The sequence below is a fragment of the Oncorhynchus keta genome, chromosome 33, assembly GCF_023373465.1.
Source record: "Oncorhynchus keta strain PuntledgeMale-10-30-2019 chromosome 33, Oket_V2, whole genome shotgun sequence".
NCBI lineage: Eukaryota > Metazoa > Chordata > Actinopteri > Salmoniformes > Salmonidae > Oncorhynchus > Oncorhynchus keta.
The window spans coordinates 15,928,629-15,951,027 of NC_068453.1; the positions used below are offsets into that span (position 1 = coordinate 15,928,629).

General features: G+C 41.1%; 1 protein-coding gene across 8 annotated transcripts in view; it reads right to left on the bottom strand.

Annotated features, from left to right (window-relative positions):
- The window catches only part of LOC118365961 (scm-like with four MBT domains protein 2), a 74,948-nt gene that overhangs the window by 24,634 nt on the left and 27,915 nt on the right, over positions 1–22,399 (bottom strand). For 6 of the 8 annotated variants that reach the window (XM_052492107.1, XM_052492109.1, XM_052492106.1 and 3 more), the window contains exon 5: positions 3,275–3,295. The exons of the other annotated variants lie outside the window; for them this stretch is intronic. In XM_052492107.1, coding sequence (XP_052348067.1) covers positions 3,275–3,295 — 21 coding nt within the window. The remainder of the gene's footprint in view (positions 1–3,274; positions 3,296–22,399) is intronic. 8 annotated transcript variants of the gene reach the window in all.

Sequence of the window (22,399 nt, forward strand, 5' to 3'; positions counted from 1 at the left end):
ACACACTAGTGGAAATGGAAGGTGATAGGCACATCCTGAACTTGAGAATACCGGTGCTAGGATAAAAACAATAATGGGTAATTCTTGAATTGTGGTAGTAAATGTGTTTGCTTGAGTTTGGCACCATTTAAAATGGATTTAACATGACAAATACACGTTTTATTTAACTGCTATTTATTAAGAAAACACACTCAGTGGCCACTCCATTCACAAAAATGGTTCGCTCCTACAGACAGTGAGTCACGTGGATGTGGCTTGCTATATAAAGCAGGCAGACAGGCATCCATTTACTGTTCGATTGAACGTTACCGGCCTCCTGGGCTTTTCACGCACGACTTTGTCTTAGGAGAATGGTGTGACAAACCAAAAACATCCAGTCAGGAGCAGTCCTGTGGGCATCAGCTCGCTGATGAGGGAGGTCGATGGAGAACAGCAAGAATGGTGCAAGCTAACAGATGGGCCACAAACAGGCTTTAATAGAAAATGACTCGAGTAAAAGTGAAAGTCATCCAGTAAAATCCTACTTGAGTAAAAGTCTAAGTATTTGGTTTTAATTATACTTATGTATCAAAAGTAAATGTAATTGCAAAATATATACTAAGTAAAAGTATAAATTATTTCAAATTCCTTGTATTAAGCAAACCAGACAGCACCATTTCCTTTTTTCTTTTACAGATGACACTCAGACATAATTTACAAACGAAGCATGTATAGGGAGTCCGCCAGATAAGAGGCAGTAGGGATGACCAAGGATGTGCTCTTGAATTAGACCAATTTTCATGTACTGCTAAGCATTCAAAAGTACTTTTGGGTGTCAGGGAAAATGTATTGAGTAAAAAGTACATCATTTTCTTTAGAAATGTAGTAATGGAAAAGTTGTCAAAAATATAAATAAAGTACATATACTAAAAAAGTAGTACTTTAAAGTATTTTTACTTAAGTACTTTACACCACTGACACACATACACACGTTCCAACGTTATATTCTGAACTCTGCCCCACTCCCCAGTTAAAAGAGAGCCTATAAACAACAGCGAGACTGACTACCACAGAATGTGTGTACATAGGTCCTTTATACTGAAACACATCTATTTGTATGCATTGTAGATACTACTGGGGGCTAGCAAATTAGCTTGTCCCACTGGTGATGTGCAGAGGTGTAGAGACATGGTTTGGAGATTTAGAGATAGATAGATAAGCCTAGAACAATGAACAAATGTATTAAATATATTGTGTAGATCAACAAATACAAAGAAGGCCATTAAAATACCTTGTTTTTTAAAACTAGTATAATGTATGTCCATCAGTTTAATGTCATTGGTGTTACCACCTTGAAAATCATTGATTACAAGGACCTTGAGCATTCTCTCCAGTGGCAACCTGTTATCGGGGATGGGTCTATATATTTTTTTAGGTATTAGCATATCACCCCCTGTTAGAATGTCATACATTTGAGGATTCCATTAATATGCCATACAACTCTCCTTCTGTGGCCTCCAACTGCTCTTAAATACAAGTAAAACTAAATGCATGCTCTTTAACCGATCACTGCCTGCACCTGCCTGCCCGTCTAGCATCACTACTCTGGACAGTTCTGACTTAGAATATGTGGATAACTACAAATACCTAGGTGTCTGGTAAAGACTGTAAACTCTCCTTCCAGACTCAAACATCTCCAATCCAAAGTTAAATCTTCCTTTTTCGCAAGAAAGGATCCTTCAATCATGATGCCAACCATACCCTCGTAAAACTGACCGATCCTCGACTTCGGTGATGTCATTTACAAAATAGCCTCCATTACCCTACTCAATAAATTGGATGCAGTCTATCACAGTGCCATCCGTTTTGTCACCAAAGCCCCATATACTACCCACCACTGCGACCTGTACGCTCTCGTTGGCTGGCCCTCGCTTCATACTCGTCGCCAAACCCACTGGCTCCAGGTCATCTACAAGACCCTGATATGTAAAGTCACCCCTTATCTCAGCTCGCTGGTCACCATAACAGCACCCACCTGTAGCACACGCTCCAGCAGGTATATCTCTCTGGTCACCCCCAAAACCAATTCTTCCTTTGGCCGCCTCTCCTTCCAGTTCTCTGCTGCCAATGACTGGAACGGACTACGAAAATCTCTGAAACTGGAAACACTCATCTCCCTCACTAGCTTTAAGCACCAGCTGTCAGAGCAGCTCACAGATTAATGCACCTGTACATAGCCCATCTATAATTGACCCCAAACAACTACCTCTTCCCCTACTGTATTTATTAATTTATTTTGCTCCTTTGCACCCCATTACTTTTATTTCTACTTTGCACATTCTTCCACTGCAAATCTACCATTCCAGTGTTTTACTTGCTATATTGTATTTACTTCGCCACCATGGCCTTTTTTTTGCCTTCACCTCCCTTATCTCACCTCATTTGCTCGCATCGTATATAGACTTGTTTCTACTGTATTATTGACTGTATGTTTGTTTTACTCCATGTGTAACACTGTTGTTGTATGTGTCAAACTGCTTTGCTTTATCTTGGCCAGGTCGCAATTGTAAATGAGAACTTGTTCTCAACTTGCCTACCTGGTTAAATAAAGGTGAAATACATTTTTTACAAAAATACTAATTTGGTGTGTCTAAATACAGTGTCACTTGATGTTAGTCAATGTATGTGAAAGGAAATAACATGAATAAAATGATTAATCACGGTAAAGTATTTTTAAAGTATTGGCGACCTTAGATTTGAGAATTTGCGGACTCCATTTCCTAATGGACCTAAAAGGTATATTTGATGTTACCAAAATGCCATGCCCAAATGCCACTGTAATTCAAGAACCCCCCTAATACAGATAGAAGTGTGCTGGCCTCACTTCTATCATCTATCCCTCCAAAATAATAGGTGGGGGAGAGGTGCAGAAATGGGGAAATACAGGGGGGCATGCAGAAAGACGGGGGGTGGTGGGAATAACAATCAAACAAACTCTGAGGCAACTTCCTGTAAGCTGACGAGGAGGAGGAAAAGAAAGCCCACATGCAACGCTGAGAAGGTTAGTGATATGCAGAATCCTTGGGGCGTCCCAACCCTAAACCCAACCCTAACCTACCCATAACCTAACCATAACCAAAACCCTAGCTAACCCTAACAACTGTTTTAAACGTCAACTTCAATGGGGTGACGTCAGAGTTGGATGCCCCAAGGATCCCATTTAGACTTTTCCTTGCTGAGAAGAACTAGCAGGCAGGCGGGCGAGATCGTCAGGAAGACTGATAGGGCTGCTTACCTTTTCTTAGGTAAACGTTATCTGAGAAACAAAAAGAAATAAAGGTAACTGTAAAATAGAAACACACACACACACACGAACGCATATACACACACACACACACACACACACACACACACGTTGCTTGGCGTGATGCAAGAGGCTTGATGACAAAAAACAATGAAGGGGAGAATCACTGTTATTTGATCAATTATCATATCAAGGAGAAAATATTTTATTTGATTTATTTTACTAGGCAAGTCAGTTAAGAACAAATTCTTATTTTCAATGACGGCCTAGGAACAGTGGGTTAACTGCCTGTTCAGGTGCAGAACAACAGAATTGTACCTTGTCAGCACGGGGATTTGAACTTGCAACCTTTCGTTTAGTAGTCCAACACTAACCACTAGGCTACCCTGCCGCCCCATGAAGAGGAAAGGTTGCCTTCCACTCCCCCCTGTTCCTGTTCTGCAAATACATGAGGTCTACCAGCCCTATTCACTGAGCTGCATACAGTAGCTAGTAAACACACACACTCACACCAATAGTCTGTCCACCTCTCATGCAAACCCTTATTATAGACAAGTGTTATTATATAACCCATAAACGCAAAATCTCTTGAGTCAAATCGAAACTAGAGTGTGTGCGTCCCATGGTGTGTGTAAACTACCCAGTCCCTTGGGTGTCATCTAGCCCACTAAACAAGCATGGTTATTACAGAGTCCATTTCATTGCCATTCAGTCCCCTCAACCCATCAGCTCTCTGCCAACACGGAGATCCTCTGTGTCTCTTGTGGCCACTCACGCTCCAGTGTGTGTGTTAAAAGGTCAATTAAAGCTACATAAAAATCTAACACATTATATCCCCCACTGCTGCAGTTTCTATAGGTCTATTATATATATATTTTTTTATACTGTCCTATTTTTACCCCACAGTGAGATTTGCCACCAGGTAAAGATTGCGGTGTGAAAAAAGGTCAGGTAGAAGCAAATTCAGCATAAATAAATCAAAACTCTGTTATGGAGGGTGAGTCATGTGGATGAGATGATCCGGTGTGAAAATGCCTCTTCTAGAACGGCCTATAAAAGGAGGATCAGATGATAAATAATAGGCAGGATTTCTTTTTGACAAGCTTTGGAAATGGGTGAAACAGAAGGATCAGGGGGTGGAAGGGAGAACGTCAGCTTAGCAAGACCACTAGAGGTGGAGAAAGGGTGACTTTCAGTATTTACCGTGGCTAATATCACATCAGGTTCAATTGAGAGTGTGTGTGTGTGTGTGTGTGTGTGTGTGTGTGTGTGTGTGTGTGTGTGTGTGTGTGTGTGTGTGTGTGTGTGTGTGTGTGTGTGTGTGTGTGTGTGTGTGTGTGTGTGTGTGTGTCTTCAACAAACTAAACAAGCTAAATAAACAATCACTTTATGAGCAAACATCGTGTTCATCCGAGTCCACCTTGAATTAAAGTTGCTAAATGTATTTGGGTGTCAGTTGTCTGTTTGACTAAACAGAGTAGTCAGCAGTTGTGTGTTCGCTGACAACGCAGAATGAGCTCACACTCTTATTGACTCACATGGGCTGGCTCAGGGCAGGGTAGAGTGTCATAACAGGCTGACACTGTGTGTGTGTCTTGGGATAGGGTGCACTGTGTCTGTGTGAACAGGTTTAATTGGGGTATCTTAAAGCTACAGGTGTTGTATTATACTAGAAGGTCAGGTAAAGTCCACTACAGGTGTTGCGTTATACTAGGAGGTCAAGTAAAGTCCAGCTACAGGTGTTGCATTATACTAGGAGCACAGGTAAAGTCCAGCTACAGGTGTTGTATTATACTAGGAGGTCAGGTAAAGTCCAGCTACAGGTGTTATATTATACTAGGAGCACAGGTAAAGTCCAGCTACAGGTGTTGTATTGTACTAAGAGGTCAGGTAAAGTCCAGCTACAGGTGTTGTATTATACTAGGAGGTCAGGTAAAGTCCACTACAGGTGTTTTATTATACTAGGAGGTCAGGTAAAGTCCACTACAGGTGTTGTATTATGCTAGGAGACCAGGTAAAGTCCACTACATGTGTTGTATTATACTAGGAGGTCAGGTAAAGTCCACTACAGGTGTTGTATTATACTAGGAGACCAGGTAAAGTCCACTACAGGTGTTGTATTATACTAGGAGACCAGGTAAAGTCCACTACAGGTGTTTTATTATACTAGGAGGTCAGGTAAAGTCCACTACAGGTGTTGTATTATACTAGGAGACCAGGTAAAGTCCACTACAGGTGTTGTATTATACTAGGAGACCAGGTAAAGTCCACTACAGGTGTTGTATTATACTAGGAGCACAGGTAAAGTCCACTACAGGTGTTGTATTATACTAGGAGACCAGGTAAAGTCCAGCTACAGGTGTTGTATTATACTAGGAGACCAGGTAAAGTCCAGCTGCAGTTGTTGTATTATACTAGGAGCACAGGTAAAGTCCAGCTACAGGTGTTATATTATACTAGGAGCACAGGTAAAGTCCAGCTACAGGTGTTGTATTATACTAGGAGGTCAGGTAAAGTCCACTACAGGTGTTGTATTATACTAGGAGGTCAGGTAAAGTCCACTACAGGTGTTGTATTATACTAGGAGGTCAGGTAAAGTCCACTACAGGTGTTTTATTATACTAGGAGGTCAGGTAAAGTCCACTACAGGTGTTGTATTATACTAGGAGACCAGGTAAAGTCCACTACAGGTGTTTTATTATACTAGGAGGTCAGGTAAAGTCCACTACAGGTGTTGTATTATACTAGGAGACCAGGTAAAGTCCACTACAGGTGTTGTATTATACTAGGAGCACAGGTAAAGTCCACTACAGGTGTTGTATTATACTAGGAGACCAGGTAAAGTCCACTACAGGTGTTGTATTATACTAGGAGACCAGGTAAAGTCCACTACAGGTGTTGTATTATACTAGGAGCACAGGCAAAGTCCACTACAGGTGTTGTATTATACTAGGAGACCAGGTAAAGTCCACTACAGGTGTTGTATTATACTAGGAGCACAGGTAAAGTCCAGCTACAGGTGTTGTATTATACTAGGAGACCAGGTAAAGTCCAGCTGCAGTTGTTGTATTATACTAGGAGACCAGGTAAAGTCCACTACAGGTGTTGTATTATACTAGGAGCACAGGTAAAGTCCACTACAGGTGTTGTATTATACTAGGAGACCAGGTAAAGTCCACTACAGGTGTTGTATTATACTAGGAGCACAGGTAAAGTCCAGCTACAGGTGTTGTATTATACTAGGAGACCAGGTAAAGTCCACTACAGGTGTTGTATTATACTAGGAGACCAGGTAAAGTCCACTACAGGTGTTGTATTATACTAGGAGCACAGGTAAAGTCCACTACAGGTGTTGTATTATACTAGGAGGTCAGGTAAAGTCCACTACAGGTGTTGTATTATACTAGGAGGTCAGGTAAAGTCCACTACAGGTGTTGTATTATACTAGGAGGTCAGGTAAAGTCCACTACAGGTGTTTTATTATACTAGGAGGTCAGGTAAAGTCCACTACAGGTGTTGTATTATACTAGGAGACCAGGTAAAGTCCACTACAGGTGTTTTATTATACTAGGAGGTCAGGTAAAGTCCACTACAGGTGTTGTATTATACTAGGAGACCAGGTAAAGTCCACTACAGGTGTTGTATTATACTAGGAGCACAGGTAAAGTCCACTACAGGTGTTGTATTATACTAGGAGACCAGGTAAAGTCCACTACAGGTGTTGTATTATACTAGGAGACCAGGTAAAGTCCACTACAGGTGTTGTATTATACTAGGAGACCAGGTAAAGTCCACTACAGGTGTTGTATTATACTAGGAGCACAGGCAAAGTCCACTACAGGTGTTGTATTATACTAGGAGACCAGGTAAAGTCCACTACAGGTGTTGTATTATACTAGGAGACCAGGTAAAGTCCAGCTACAGGTGTTGTATTATACTAGGAGACCAGGTAAAGTCCACTACAGGTGTTGTATTATACTAGGAGCACAGGTAAAGTCCACTACAGGTGTTGTATTATACTAGGAGACCAGGTAAAGTCCACTACAGGTGTTGTATTATACTAGGAGCACAGGTAAAGTCCAGCTACAGGTGTTGTATTATACTAGGAGACCAGGTAAAGTCCACTACAGGTGTTGTATTATACTAGGAGACCAGGTAAAGTCCACTACAGGTGTTGTATTATACTAGGAGCACAGGTAAAGTCCACTACAGGTGTTGTATTATACTAGGAGACCAGGTAAAGTCCACTACAGGTGTTGTATTATACTAGGAGGTCAGGTAAAGTCCACTACAGGTGTTGTATTATACTAGGAGACCAGGTAAAGTCCACTACAGGTGTTGTATTATACTAGGAGGTCAGGTAAAGTCCACTACAGGTGTTGTATTATACTAGGAGGTCAGGTAAAGTCCACTACAGGTGTAGTATTATACTAGGAGACCAGGTAAAGTCCACTACAGGTGTTGTATTATACTAGGAGGTCAGGTAAAGTCCAGCTACAGGTGTTGTATTATACTAGGAGACCAGGTAAAGTCCACTACAGGTGTTGTATTATACTAGGAGCACAGGTAAAGTCCACTACAGGTGTTGTATTATACTAGGAGACCAGGTAAAGTCCACTACAGGTGTTGTATTATACTAGGAGGTCAGGTAAAGTCCACTACAGGTGTTGTATTATACTAGGAGGTTAGGTAAAGTCCACTACAGGTGTTGTATTATACTAGGAGGTCAGGTAAAGTCCACTACAGGTGTTGTATTATACTAGGAGGTCAGGTAAAGTCCACTACAGGTGTTGTATTATACTAGGAGGTCAGGTAAAGTCCACTATAGGTGTTGTATTATACTAGGAGGTCAGGTAAAGTCCACTACAGGTGTTGTATTATACTAGGAGGTCAGGTAAAGTCCACTACAGGTGTTGTATTATACTAGGAGGTCAGGTAAAGTCCACTACAGGTGTTGTATTATACTAGGAGGTCAGGTAAAGTCCACTACAGGTGTTGTATTATACTAAGAGGTCAGGTAAAGTCCACTACAGGTGTTTTATTATACTAGGAGGTCAGGTAAAGTCCACTACAGGTGTTGTATTATACTAGGAGGTCAGGTAAAGTCCACTACAGGTGTTGTATTATACTAAGAGGTCAGGTAAAGTCCACTACAGGTGTTGTATTATACTAGGAGGTCAGGTAAAGTCCACTACAGGTGTTGTATTATACTAGGAGGTCAGGTAAAGTCCACTACAGGTGTTGTATTATACTAGGAGGTCAGGTAAAGTCCACTACAGGTGTTGTATTATACTAAGAGGTCAGGTAAAGTCCACTACAGGTGTTGTATTATACTAAGAGGTCAGGTAAAGTCCACTACAGGTGTTGTATTATACTAGGAGGTCAGGTAAAGTCCACTACAGGTGTTGTATTATACTAAGAGGTCAGGTAAAGTCCACTACAGGTGTTGTATTATACTAGGAGGTCAGGTAAAGTCCACTACAGGTGTTGTATTATACTAGGAGGTCAGATAAAGTCCACTACAGGTGTTGTATTATACTAGGAGGCCAGGTAAAGTCAATTTTAGATGTTTTATTATACTAGGAGGCCAGGTATGTCCACTACAGGTGTTGTATTATACTAGGAGGTCAGGTAAAGTCCACCACATGTGTTGTATTGTACTAAGAGGTTAGCTAAAGTCCACTACAGGTGTTGTATTAAACCAGGAGGTCAGGTAAAGTCCAGCTTCAGGTGTTGTATTATACAAGGAGGTCAGGTAAAGTCCAGCGACAGGTGTTGTATTAAACCAGGAGGTCAGGTAAAGTCCAGCTACAGGTGTTGTATTATACTAGGAGGTCAGGTAAAGTCCACTACAGGTGTTGTATTAAACTAAGAGGTCAGGTAAAGTCCAGCTACAGGTGTTGTATTATACGAGGAGGTCAGATAAAGTCCAGCTATGGGTGTTGTATTATACTAGGAGGTCAGGTAAAGTCCAGCTACGGGTGTTGTATTAAACTAGGAGGTCAGGTAAAGTCCACCACAGGTGTTGTATTATACTAGGAGGTCAGGTAAAGTCCACTACAGGTGTTGTATTATACTAGGAGGTTAGGTAAAGTCCACTACAGATGTTGTATTATACTAGGAGGCCAGGTAAAGTCCACTACAGGTGTTGTATTATACTAGGAGGTCAGGTAAAGTCCAGCTACAGATGTTGTATTATACTAGGAGGTCAGGTAAAGTCCACTACAGATGTTGTATTATACTAGGAGGTTAGGTAAAGTCCACTACAGATGTTGTATTATACTAGGAGGTTAGGTAAAGTCCACTACAGGTGTTGTATTATACTAAGAGGTCAGGTAAAGTCCACTACAGGTGTTTTATTATACTAGGAGGTCAGGTAAAGTCCACTACAGATGTTGTATTATACTAGGAGGTTAGGTAAAGTCCACTACAGGTGTTGTATTATACTAGGAGCACAGGTAAAGTCCACTACAGGTGTTGTATTATACTAGGAGACCAGGTAAAGTCCACTACAGGTGTTGTATTATACGAGGAGCACAGGTAAAGTCCAGCTACAGGTGTTGTATTATACTAGGAGACCAGGTAAAGTCCACTACAGGTGTTGTATTATACTAGGAGACCAGGTAAAGTCCACTACAGGTGTTGTATTATACTAGGAGCACAGGTAAAGTCCACTACAGGTGTTGTATTATACTAGGAGGTCAGGTAAAGTCCACTACAGGTGTTGTATTATACTAGGAGGTCAGGTAAAGTCCACTACAGGTGTTGTATTATACTAGGAGGTCAGGTAAAGTCCACTACAGGTGTTTTATTATACTAGGAGGTCAGGTAAAGTCCACTACAGGTGTTGTATTATACTAGGAGACCAGGTAAAGTCCACTACAGGTGTTGTATTATACTAGGAGGGTCAGGTAAAGTCCACTACAGGTGTTGTATTATACTAGGAGACCAGGTAAAGTCCACTACAGGTGTTGTATTATACTAGGAGGTCAGGTAAAGTCCACTACAGGTGTTGTATTATACTAGGAGGTCAGGTAAAGTCCACTACAGGTGTTGTATTATACTAGGAGACCAGGTAAAGTCCACTACAGGTGTTGTATTATACTAGGAGCACAGGTAAAGTCCAGCTACAGGTGTTGTATTATACTAGGAGACCAGGTAAAGTCCACTACAGGTGTTGTATTATACTAGGAGCACAGGTAAAGTCCACTACAGGTGTTGTATTATACTAGGAGACCAGGTAAAGTCCACTACAGGTGTTGTATTATACTAGGAGGTTAGGTAAAGTCCACTACAGGTGTTGTATTATACTAGGAGGTCAGGTAAAGTCCACTACAGGTGTTGTATTATACTAGGAGGTTAGGTAAAGTCCACTACAGGTGTTGTATTATACTAGGAGGTCAGGTAAAGTCCACTACAGGTGTTGTATTATACTAGGAGGTCAGGTAAAGTCCACTACAGGTGTTGTATTATACTAGGAGGTCAGGTAAAGTCCACTATAGGTGTTGTATTATACTAGGAGGTCAGGTAAAGTCCACTACAGGTGTTGTATTATACTAGGAGGTCAGGTAAAGTCCACTACAGGTGTTGTATTATACTAGGAGGTCAGGTAAAGTCCACTACAGGTGTTGTATTATACTAGGAGGTCAGGTAAAGTCCACTACAGGTGTTGTATTATACTAAGAGGTCAGGTAAAGTCCACTACAGGTGTTTTATTATACTAGGAGGTCAGGTAAAGTCCACTACAGGTGTTGTATTATACTAGGAGGTCAGGTAAAGTCCACTACAGGTGTTGTATTATACTAAGAGGTCAGGTAAAGTCCACTACAGGTGTTGTATTATACTAGGAGGTCAGGTAAAGTCCACTACAGGTGTTGTATTATACTAGGAGGTCAGGTAAAGTCCACTACAGGTGTTGTATTATACTAGGAGGTCAGGTAAAGTCCACTACAGGTGTTGTATTATACTAAGAGGTCAGGTAAAGTCCACTACAGGTGTTGTATTATACTAAGAGGTCAGGTAAAGTCCACTACAGGTGTTGTATTATACTAGGAGGTCAGGTAAAGTCCACTACAGGTGTTGTATTATACTAAGAGGTCAGGTAAAGTCCACTACAGGTGTTGTATTATACTAGGAGGTCAGGTAAAGTCCACTACAGGTGTTGTATTATACTAGGAGGTCAGACAAAGTCCACTACAGGTGTTGTATTATACTAGGAGGCCAGGTAAAGTCCACTACAGGTGTTGTATTATACTAGGAGGTCAGGTAAAGTCCACTACAGGTGTTGTATTATACTAGGAGGTCAGGTAAAGTCCACTACAGGTGTTGTATTGTACTAAGAGGTTAGCTAAAGTCCACTACAGGTGTTGTATTAAACCAGGAGGTCAGGTAAAGTCCAGCTTCAGGTGTTGTATTATACAAGGAGGTCAGGTAAAGTCCAGCGACAGGTGTTGTATTAAACCAGGAGGTCAGGTAAAGTCCAGCTACAGGTGTTGTATTATACTAGGAGGTCAGGTAAAGTCCACTACAGGTGTTGTATTAAACTAAGAGGTCAGGTAAAGTCCAGCTACAGGTGTTGTATTATACGAGGAGGTCAGATAAAGTCCAGCTATGGGTGTTGTATTATACTAGGAGGTCAGGTAAAGTCCAGCTACGGGTGTTGTATTAAACTAGGAGGTCAGGTAAAGTCCACTACAGGTGTTGTATTATACTAGGAGGTCAGGTAAAGTCCACTACAGGTGTTGTATTATACTAGGAGGTTAGGTAAAGTCCACTACAGATGTTGTATTATACTAGGAGGCCAGGTAAAGTCCACTACAGGTGTTGTATTATACTAGGAGGTCAGGTAAAGTCCAGCTACAGATGTTGTATTATACTAGGAGGTCAGGTAAAGTCCACTACAGATGTTGTATTATACTAGGAGGTTAGGTAAAGTCCACTACAGATGTTGTATTATACTAGGAGGTTAGGTAAAGTCCAGCTACAGATGTTGTATTATACTAGGAGGTTAGGTAAAGTCCACTACAGATGTTGTATTATACTAGGAGGTTAGGTAAAGTCCAGCTACAGATGTTGTATTATACTAGGAGGTTAGGTAAAGTCCACTACAGATGTTGTATTATACTAGGAGGTTAGGTAAAGTCCAGCTACAGATGTTGTATTATACTAGGAGGTTAGGTAAAGTCCACTACAGATGTTGTATTATACTAGGAGGTTAGGTAAAGTCCACTACAGATGTTGTATTATACTAGGAGGTTAGGTAAAGTCCAGCTACAGATGTTGTATTATACTAGGAGGTTAGGTAAAGTCCACTACAGATGTTGTATTATACTAGGAGGTTAGGTAAAGTCCAGCTACAGATGTTGTATTATACTAGGAGGTTAGGTAAAGTCCACTACAGATGTTGTATTATACTAGGAGGTTAGGTAAAGTCCAGCTACAGATGTTGTATTATACTAGGAGGTTAGGTAAAGTCCACTACAGATGTTGTATTATACTAGGAGGCCAGGTAAAGTCCACTACAGGTGTTGTATTATACTAGGAGGTCAGGTAAAGTCCAGCTACAGATGTTGTATTATACTAGGAGGCCAGGTAAAGTCCACTACAGGTGTTGTATTATACTAGGAGGTCAGGTAAAGTCCACCACAGGTGCTATTATACTAGGAGGTCAAGTAAAGTCCACTACAGGTGTTGTATTATACTAGGAGGTCAAGTATAGTCCAGCTACAGGTGCTGTATTATACTAGGAGGTCAGGTAAAGTCCAGCTACAGGTGCTGTATTATACTAGGAGGTCAGGTAAAGTCCAGCTACAGGTGCTGTATTATACTAGGAGGTCAGGTAAAGTCCACGACAGGTGTTGTATTATCCTAGGAGGTCAAGTAAAGTCCACTACAGGTGTTGTATTATACTAGGAGGTCAAGTATAGTCCAGCTACAGTTGTTGTATTATACTACTAGGTGAGATAAAGTCCATCTACAGGTGCTGTATTATACTAGGAGGTCAGGTAAAGTCAATTTGAGATGTTTTATTATACTAGGAGGTCAGGTAAAGTCCAGCTACAGTTGTTGTATTATACTAGGAGGTCAGGTAAAGTCCACTACAGGTGTTGTATTATACTAGGAGGTTAGGTAAAGTCAATTTTAGATGTTTTATTATACTAGGAGGCCAGGTATGTCCACTACAGGTGTTGTATTATACTAGGAGGTCAGGTAAAGTCCACCACATGTGTTGTATTGTACTAAGAGGTCAGGTAAAGTCCACTACAGGTGTTGTATTATACTAGGAGGTCAAGTAAAGTCCACTACAGGTGTTGTATTATACTAGGAGGTCAGGTAAAGTCCACCACAGGTGTTGTATTATACTAGGAGGTCAGATAAAGTCCACTACAGGTGTTGTATTATACTAGGAGGTCAGATAAAGTCCACTACAGATGTTGTATTATACTAGGAGGTTAGGTAAAGTCCACTACAGATGTTGTATTATACTAGGAGGTTAGGTAAAGTCCAGCTACAGATGTTGTATTATACTAGGAGGTTAGGTAAAGTCCACTACAGATGTTGTATTATACTAGGAGGCCAGGTAAAGTCCACTACAGGTGTTGTATTATACTAGGAGGTCAGGTAAAGTCCAGCTACAGATGTTGTATTATACTAGGAGGCCAGGTAAAGTCCACTACAGGTGTTGTATTATACTAGGAGGTCAGGTAAAGTCCACCACAGGTGCTGTATTATACTAGGAGGTCAAGTAAAGTCCACTACAGGTGTTGTATTATACTAGGAGGTCAAGTATAGTCCAGCTACAGGTGCTGTATTATACTAGGAGGTCAGGTAAAGTCCAGCTACAGGTGCTGTATTATACTAGGAGGTCAGGTAAAGTCCAGCTACAGGTGCTGTATTATACTAGGAGGTCAGGTAAAGTCCACGACAGGTGTTGTATTATCCTAGGAGGTCAAGTAAAGTCCACTACAGGTGTTGTATTATACTAGGAGGTCAAGTATAGTCCAGCTACAGTTGTTGTATTATACTACTAGGTGAGATAAAGTCCATCTACAGGTGCTGTATTATACTAGGAGGTCAGGTAAAGTCAATTTGAGATGTTTTATTATACTAGGAGGTCAGGTAAAGTCCAGCTACAGTTGTTGTATTATACTAGGAGGTCAGGTAAAGTCCACTACAGGTGTTGTATTATACTAGGAGGTTAGGTAAAGTCAATTTTAGATGTTTTATTATACTAGGAGGCCAGGTATGTCCACTACAGGTGTTGTATTATACTAGGAGGTCAGGTAAAGTCCACCACATGTGTTGTATTGTACTAAGAGGTCAGGTAAAGTCCACTACAGGTGTTGTATTATACTAGGAGGTCAGGTAAAGTCCACTACAGGTGTTGTATTATACTAGGAGGTCAAGTAAAGTCCACTACAGGTGTTGTATTATACTAGGAGGTCAGGTAAAGTCCACCACAGGTGTTGTATTATACTAGGAGGTCAGATAAAGTCCACTACAGGTGTTGTATTATACTAGGAGGTCAGATAAAGTCCACTACAGGTGTTGTATTATACTAGGAGGTCAGATAAAGTCCACTACAGGTGTTGTATTATACTAGGAGGTCAGATAAAGTCCACTACAGGTGTTGTATTATACTAGGAGGTCAGATAAAGTCCACTACAGGTGTTGTATTATACTAGGAGGTCAGGTAAAGTCCACTACAGGTGTTGTATTATACTAGGAGGTCAGGTAAAGTCCACCACAGGTGTTGTATTATACTAGGAGGTCAGGTAAAGTCCACCACAGGTGTTGTATTATACTAGGAGGTCAGATAAAGTCCACTACAGGTGTTGTATTATACTAAGAGGTCAGGTAAAGTCCACTACAGGTGTTGTATTATACTAGGAGGTCAGGTAAAGTCCACTACAGGTGTTGTATTATACTAGGAGGTCAGGTAAAGTCCACTACAGGTGTTGTATTATACTAGGAGGTCAGGTAAAGTCCACCACAGGTGTTGTATTATACTAGGAGGTCAGGTAAAGTCCACCACAGGTGTTGTATTATACTAGGAGGTCAGGTAAAGTCCACCACAGGTGTTGTATTATACTAGGAGGTCAGGTAAAGTCCACCACAGGTGTTGTATTATACTAGGAGGTCAGATAAAGTCCACCACAGGTGTTGTATTATATTAGGAGGTCAAGTAAAGTCCACTACAGGTGTTGTATTATACTAGGAGGTCAGGTAAAGTCAATTTTAGATGTTTTATTATACTAGGAGGCCAGGTATGTCCACTACAGGTGTTGTATTATACTAGGAGGCCAGGTATGTCCACTACAGGCGTTGTATTATACTAGAAGGCCAGGTATGTCCACTACAGGTGTTGTATTATACTAGGAGGCCAGGTATGTCCACGACAGGTGTTGTATTATACTACTAGGTGAGATAAAGTCCATCTACAGGTGTTGTATTATACTAGGAGGTCAGGTAAAGTCCACTACAGGTGTTGTATTATACTAGGAGGTCAGGTAAAGTCCACTACAGGTGTTGTATTATACTAGGAGGTCAGGTAAAGTCCACTACAGGTGTTGTATTATACTAAGAGGTCAGGTAAAGTCCACTATAGGTGTTGTATTATACTAGGAGGTCAGGTAAAGTCCACCACAGGTGTTGTATTATACTAGGAGGTCAGATAAAGTCCAGCTACAGGTGTTGTATTATACTAGGAGACCAGGTAAAGTCCACTACAGGTGTTGTATTATACTAAGAGGTCAGGTAAAGTCCACTACAGGTGTTGTATTATACTAGGAGGCCAGGTATGTCCACGACAGGTGTTGTATTATACTACTAGGTCAGATAAAGTCCAGCTATAGGTGCTGTATTATACTAGGAGGCCAGGTAAAGTCCACGACAGGTGTTGTATTATCCTAGGAGGTCAAGTAAAGTCCACTACAGGTGTTGTATTATCCTAGGAGGTCAAGTAAAGTCCACTACAGGTGTTGTATTATACTAGGAGGTCAAGTAAAGTCCACTACAGGTGTTGTATTATACTAGGAGGTCAAGTAAAGTCCAGCTACAGTTGTTGTATTATACTACTAGGTGAGATAAAGTCCATCTACAGGTGTTGTATTATACTAGGAGGTCAAGTAAAGTCAATTTTAGATGTTTTATTATACTAGGAGGCCAGGTAAGGTCCACTACAGGTGTTGTATTATACTAGGAGGTCAAGTAAAGTCCACCACAGGTGTTGTATTGTACTAAGAGGTCAGGTAAAGTCCAGCTACAGGTGTTGTATTATACTAGGAGACCAGGTAAAGTCCAGCTACAGGTGTTGTATTTTACTAGGAGACCAGGTAAAGTCCAGCTACAGGTGTTGTATTATACTAGGAGGTCAAGTAAAGTCCAGCTACAGGTGTTGTATTATACTAGGAGACCAGGTAAAGTCCAGCTACAGGTGTTGTATTTTACTAGGAGACCAGGTAAAGTCCACTACAGGTGTTGTATTATACTAGGAGGTCAAGTAAAGTCCAGCTACAGGTGTTGTATTATACTAGGAGGTCAAGTAAAGTCCACTACAGGTGTTGTATTATACTAGGAGGTCAGGTAAAGTCCACCACATGTGTTGTATTATACTAGGAGGTTAGGTAAAGTCCACCACAGGTGTTGTATTATACTAGGAGGTCAGATAAAGTCCACTACAGGTGTTGTATTATACTAGGAGGTCAGGTAAAGTCCACTACAGGTGTTGTATTATACTAGGAGGCCAGGTAAAGTCAATTTTAGATGTTTTATTATACTAGGAGGCCAGGTATGTCCACTACAGGTGTTGTATTATACTAGGAGGCCAGGTATGTCCACTACAGGTGTTGTATTATACTAGGAGGTCAGGTAAAGTCAATTTTAGATGTTTTATTATACTAGGAGCACAGGTATGTCCACTACAGGTGTTGTATTATACTAGGAGGCCAGGTATGTCCACTACAGGTGTTGTATTATACTAGGAGGCCAGGTATGTCCACGACAGGTGTTGTATTATACTACTAGGTCAGATAAAGTCCAGCTATAGGTGCTGTATTATACTAGGAGGCCAGGTAAAGTCCACGACAGGTGTTGTATTATCCTAGGAGGTCAAGTAAAGTCCACTACAGGTGTTGTATTATACTAGGAGGTCAAGTAAAGTCCACGACAGGTGTTGTATTATCCTAGGAGGTCAAGTAAAGTCCACGACAGGTGTTGTATTATCCTAGGAGGTCAAGTAAAGTCCACTACAGGTGTTGTATTATCCTAGGAGGTCAAGTAAAGTCCAGCTACAGTTGTTGTATTATACTACTAGGTGAGATAAAGTCCATCTACAGGTGTTGTATTATACTAGGAGGTCAAGTAAAGTCAATTTTAGATGTTTTATTATACTAGGAGGCCAGGTAAAGTCCAGCTACAGGTGTTGTATTATACTAGGAGGTCAAGTAAAGTCCAGCTACAGGTGTTGTATTATACTAGGAGGTCAAGTAAAGTCCACTACAGGTGTTGTATTATACTAGGAGGTCAGGTAAAGTCCACTACAGGTGTTGTATTATACTAGGAGGTCAGGTAAAGTCCACTACAGGTGTTGTATTATACTAGGAGGTTAGGTAAAGTCCACCACAGGTGTTGTATTATACTAGGAGGTCAGGTAAAGTCCAGCTACAGGTGCTGTATTATACTAGGAGGTCAGGTAAAGTCCAGCTACAGGTGTTGTATTATACTAGGAGGTCAGGTAAAGTCCACTACAGGTGTTGTATTATACTAGGAGGCCAGGTAAAGTCAATTTTAGATGTTTTATTATACTAGGAGGCCAGGTATGTCCACTACAGGTGTTGTATTATACTAGGAGGCCAGGTATGTCCACTACAGGTGTTGTATTATACTAGGAGGTCAGGTAAAGTCAATTTTAGATGTTTTATTATACTAGGAGCACAGGTATGTCCACTACAGGTGTTGTATTATACTAGGAGGCCAGGTATGTCCACTACAGGTGTTGTATTATACTAGGAGGCCAGGTATGTCCACGACAGGTGTTGTATTATACTACTAGGTCAGATAAAGTCCAGCTATAGGTGCTGTATTATACTAGGAGGCCAGGTAAAGTCCACGACAGGTGTTGTATTATCCTAGGAGGTCAAGTAAAGTCCACTACAGGTGTTGTATTATACTAGGAGGTCAAGTAAAGTCCACGACAGGTGTTGTATTATCCTAGGAGGTCAAGTAAAGTCCACGACAGGTGTTGTATTATCCTAGGAGGTCAAGTAAAGTCCACTACAGGTGTTGTATTATCCTAGGAGGTCAAGTAAAGTCCAGCTACAGTTGTTGTATTATACTACTAGGTGAGATAAAGTCCATCTACAGGTGTTGTATTATACTAGGAGGTCAAGTAAAGTCAATTTTAGATGTTTTATTATACTAGGAGGCCAGGTAAAGTCCAGCTACAGGTGTTGTATTATACTAGGAGGTCAAGTAAAGTCCAGCTACAGGTGTTGTATTATACTAGGAGGTCAAGTAAAGTCCACTACAGGTGTTGTATTATACTAGGAGGTCAGGTAAAGTCCACTACAGGTGTTGTATTATACTAGGAGGTCAGGTAAAGTCCACTACAGGTGTTGTATTATACTAGGAGGTTAGGTAAAGTCCACCACAGGTGTTGTATTATACTAGGAGGTCAGGTAAAGTCCAGCTACAGGTGCTGTATTATACTAGGAGGTCAGGTAAAGTCCAGCTACAGGTGTTGTATTATACTAGGAGGTCAGGTAAAGTCCACTACAGGTGTTGTATTATACTAGGAGGCCAGGTAAAGTCCAGCTACAGGTGTTGTATTATACTAGGAGGTCAAGTAAAGTCCACTACAGGTGTTGTATTATACTAGGAGGTCAGGTAAAGTCAATTTTAGATGTTTTATTATACTAGGAGGCCAGGTATGTCCACTACAGGTGTTGTATTATACTAGGAGGCCAGGTATGTCCACTACAGATGTTGTATTATACTAGGAGGCCAGGTATGTCCACGACAGGTGTTGTATTATACTACTAGGTCAGATAAAGTCCAGCTATAGGTGCTGTATTATACTAGGAGGCCAGGTAAAGTCCACGACAGGTGTTGTATTATCCTAGGAGGTCAAGTAAAGGCCACTACAGGTGTTGTATTATACTAGGAGGTTAGGTAAAGTCCACCACAGGTGTTGTATTATACTAGGAGGTCAGATAAAGTCCACTACAGGTGTTGTATTATACTAGGAGGTCAAGTAAAGTCCACTACAGGTGTTGTATTATCCTAGGAGGTCAAGTAAAGTCCACTACAGGTGTTGTATTATACTAGGAGGTCAAGTAAAGTCCACTACAGGTGTTGTATTATACTAGGAGGTCAAGTAAAGTCCACGACAGGTGTTGTATTATCCTAGGAGGTCAAGTAAAGTCCAGCTACAGGTGTTGTATTATACAAGGATGTCAAGTAAAGTCCAGCTACAAGTGTTGTATTACACAAGGAGGTCAGCTAAAGTCCAGCTACGGGTGTTGTATTATACTAGGAGGTCAGGTAAAGTACAGCTACAGATGTTGTATTATACTAGGAGGTCAGGTAAAGTCCAGCTTCAGGTGTTGTATTATACTAGGAGGTCAGGTAAAGTCCAGCGACAGGTGTTGTATTAAACCAGGAGGTCAGGTAAAGTCCACTACAGGTGTTGTATTATACTAAGAGGTCAGGTAAAGTCCAGCTACAGGTGTTGTATTATACTAGGAGGTCAGGTAAAGTCCAGCAACTGGTGTTGTATTATACTAGGAGGTCAGGTAAAGTCCATTACAGGTGTTGTATTAAACCAGGAGGTCAGGTAAAGTCCACTACAGGTGTTGTATTATACTAGGAGGCCAGGTAAAGTCCAGCTACAGGTGTTGTATTATACTAGGAGGTCAAGTAAAGTCCACTACAGGTGTTGTATTATACTAGGAGGTCAGGTAAAGTCAATTTTAGATGTTTTATTATACTAGGAGGCCAGGTATGTCCACTACAGGTGTTGTATTATACTAGGAGGCCAGGTATGTCCACTACAGGTGTTGTATTATACTAGGAGGCCAGGTATGTCCACGACAGGTGTTGTATTATACTACTAGGTCAGATAAAGTCCAGCTATAGGTGCTGTATTATACTATGAGGCCAGGTAAAGTCCACGACAGGTGTTGTATTATCCTAGGAGGTCAAGTAAAGTCCACTACAGGTGTTGTATTATACTAGGAGGTCAAGTAAAGTCCACTACAGGTGTTGTATTATACTAGGAGGTCAAGTAAAGTCCACTACAGGTGTTGTATTATACTACTAGGTGAGATAAAGTCCATCTACAGGTGTTGTATTATACTAGGAGGTCAGGTAAAGTCCACTACAGGTGTTGTATTATACTAGGAGGTTAGGTAAAGTCCACTACAGGTGTTGTATTATACTAGGAGGCCAGGTAAAGTCCACTACAGGTGTTGTATTATACTAGGAGGCCAGGTAAAGTCCACTACAGGTGTTGTATTATACTAGGAGGCCAGGTAAAGTCCAGCTACAGGTGTTGTATTATACTAGGAGGTCAAGTAAAGTCCACTACAGGTGTTGTATTATACTAGGAGGTCAGGTAAAGTCAATTTTAGATGTTTTATTATACTAGGAGGCCAGGTATGTCCACTACAGGTGTTGTATTATACTAGGAGGCCAGGTATGTCCACTATAGGTGCTGTATTATACTAGGAGGCCAGGTATGTCCACGACAGGTGTTGTATTATACTAGGAGGCCAGGTATGTCCACTATAGGTGCTGTATTATACTAGGAGGCCAGGTAAAGTCCACGACAGGTGTTGTATTATCCTAGGAGGTCAAGTAAAGTCCACGACAGGTGTTGTATTATCCTAGGAGGTCAAGTAAAGTCCACTACAGGTGTTGTATTATACAAGGAGGTCAGGTAAAGTCCAGCGACAGGTGTTGTATTAAACCAGGAGGTCAGGTAAAGTCCACTACAGGTGTTGTATTATACTAAGAGGTCAGGTAAAGTCCAGCTACAGGTGTTGTATTATACTAGGAGGTCAGGTAAAGTCCAGCAACTGGTGTTGTATTATACTAGGAGGTCAGGTAAAGTCCATTACAGGTGTTGTATTATACAAGGATGTCAAGTAAAGTCCAGCTACAGGAGTTGTATTATACGAGGAGGTCAGATAAAGTCCAGCTACGGGTGTTGTATTATACTAGGAGGTCAGGTAAAGTCCACTACAGGTGTTGTATTATACTAGGAGGTCAGGTAAAGTCCACTACAGGTGTTGTATTATACTAGGAGGTCAGATAAAGTCCAGCTACAGGTATTGTATTATACAAGGATGTCAAGTAAAGTCCAGCTACAGGTATTGTATTATACAAGGATGTCAAGTAAAGTCCAGCTACAAGTGTTGTATTACACAAGGAGGTCAGCTAAAGTCCAGCTACGGGTGTTGTATTATACTAGGAGGTCAGGTAAAGTACAGCTACAGATGTTGTATTATACTAGGAGGTCAGGTAAAGTCCAGCTTCAGGTGTTGTATTATACTAGGAGGTCAGGTAAAGTCCAGCGACAGGTGTTGTATTAAACCAGGAGGTCAGGTAAAGTCCACTACAGGTGTTGTATTATACTAAGAGGTCAGGTAAAGTCCAGCTACAGGTGTTGTATTATACTAGGAGGTCAGGTAAAGTCCAGCAACTGGTGTTGTATTATACTAGGAGGTCAGGTAAAGTCCATTACAGGTGTTGTATTATACTAAGAGGTCAGGTAAAGTCCAGCTACAGGTGTTGTATTATACTAGGAGGTCAGGTAAAGTCCAGCAACTGGTGTTGTATTATACTAGGAGGTCAGGTAAAGTCCATTACAGGTGTTGTATTATACAAGGAGGCCAAGTAAAGTCCACTACAGGTGTTGTATTATACTAGGAGGCCAAGTAAAGTCCACGACAGGTGTTGTATTATCCTAGGAGGTCAAGTAAAGTCCATCTACAGGTGCTGTATTATACTAGGAGGTCAGGTAAAGTCCAGAGACAGGTGTTGCATTATACTAGGAGTTCAGGTAAAGTCCAGCAACAGGTGTTGTATTAAACTAGGAGGTCAGGTAAAGTACAG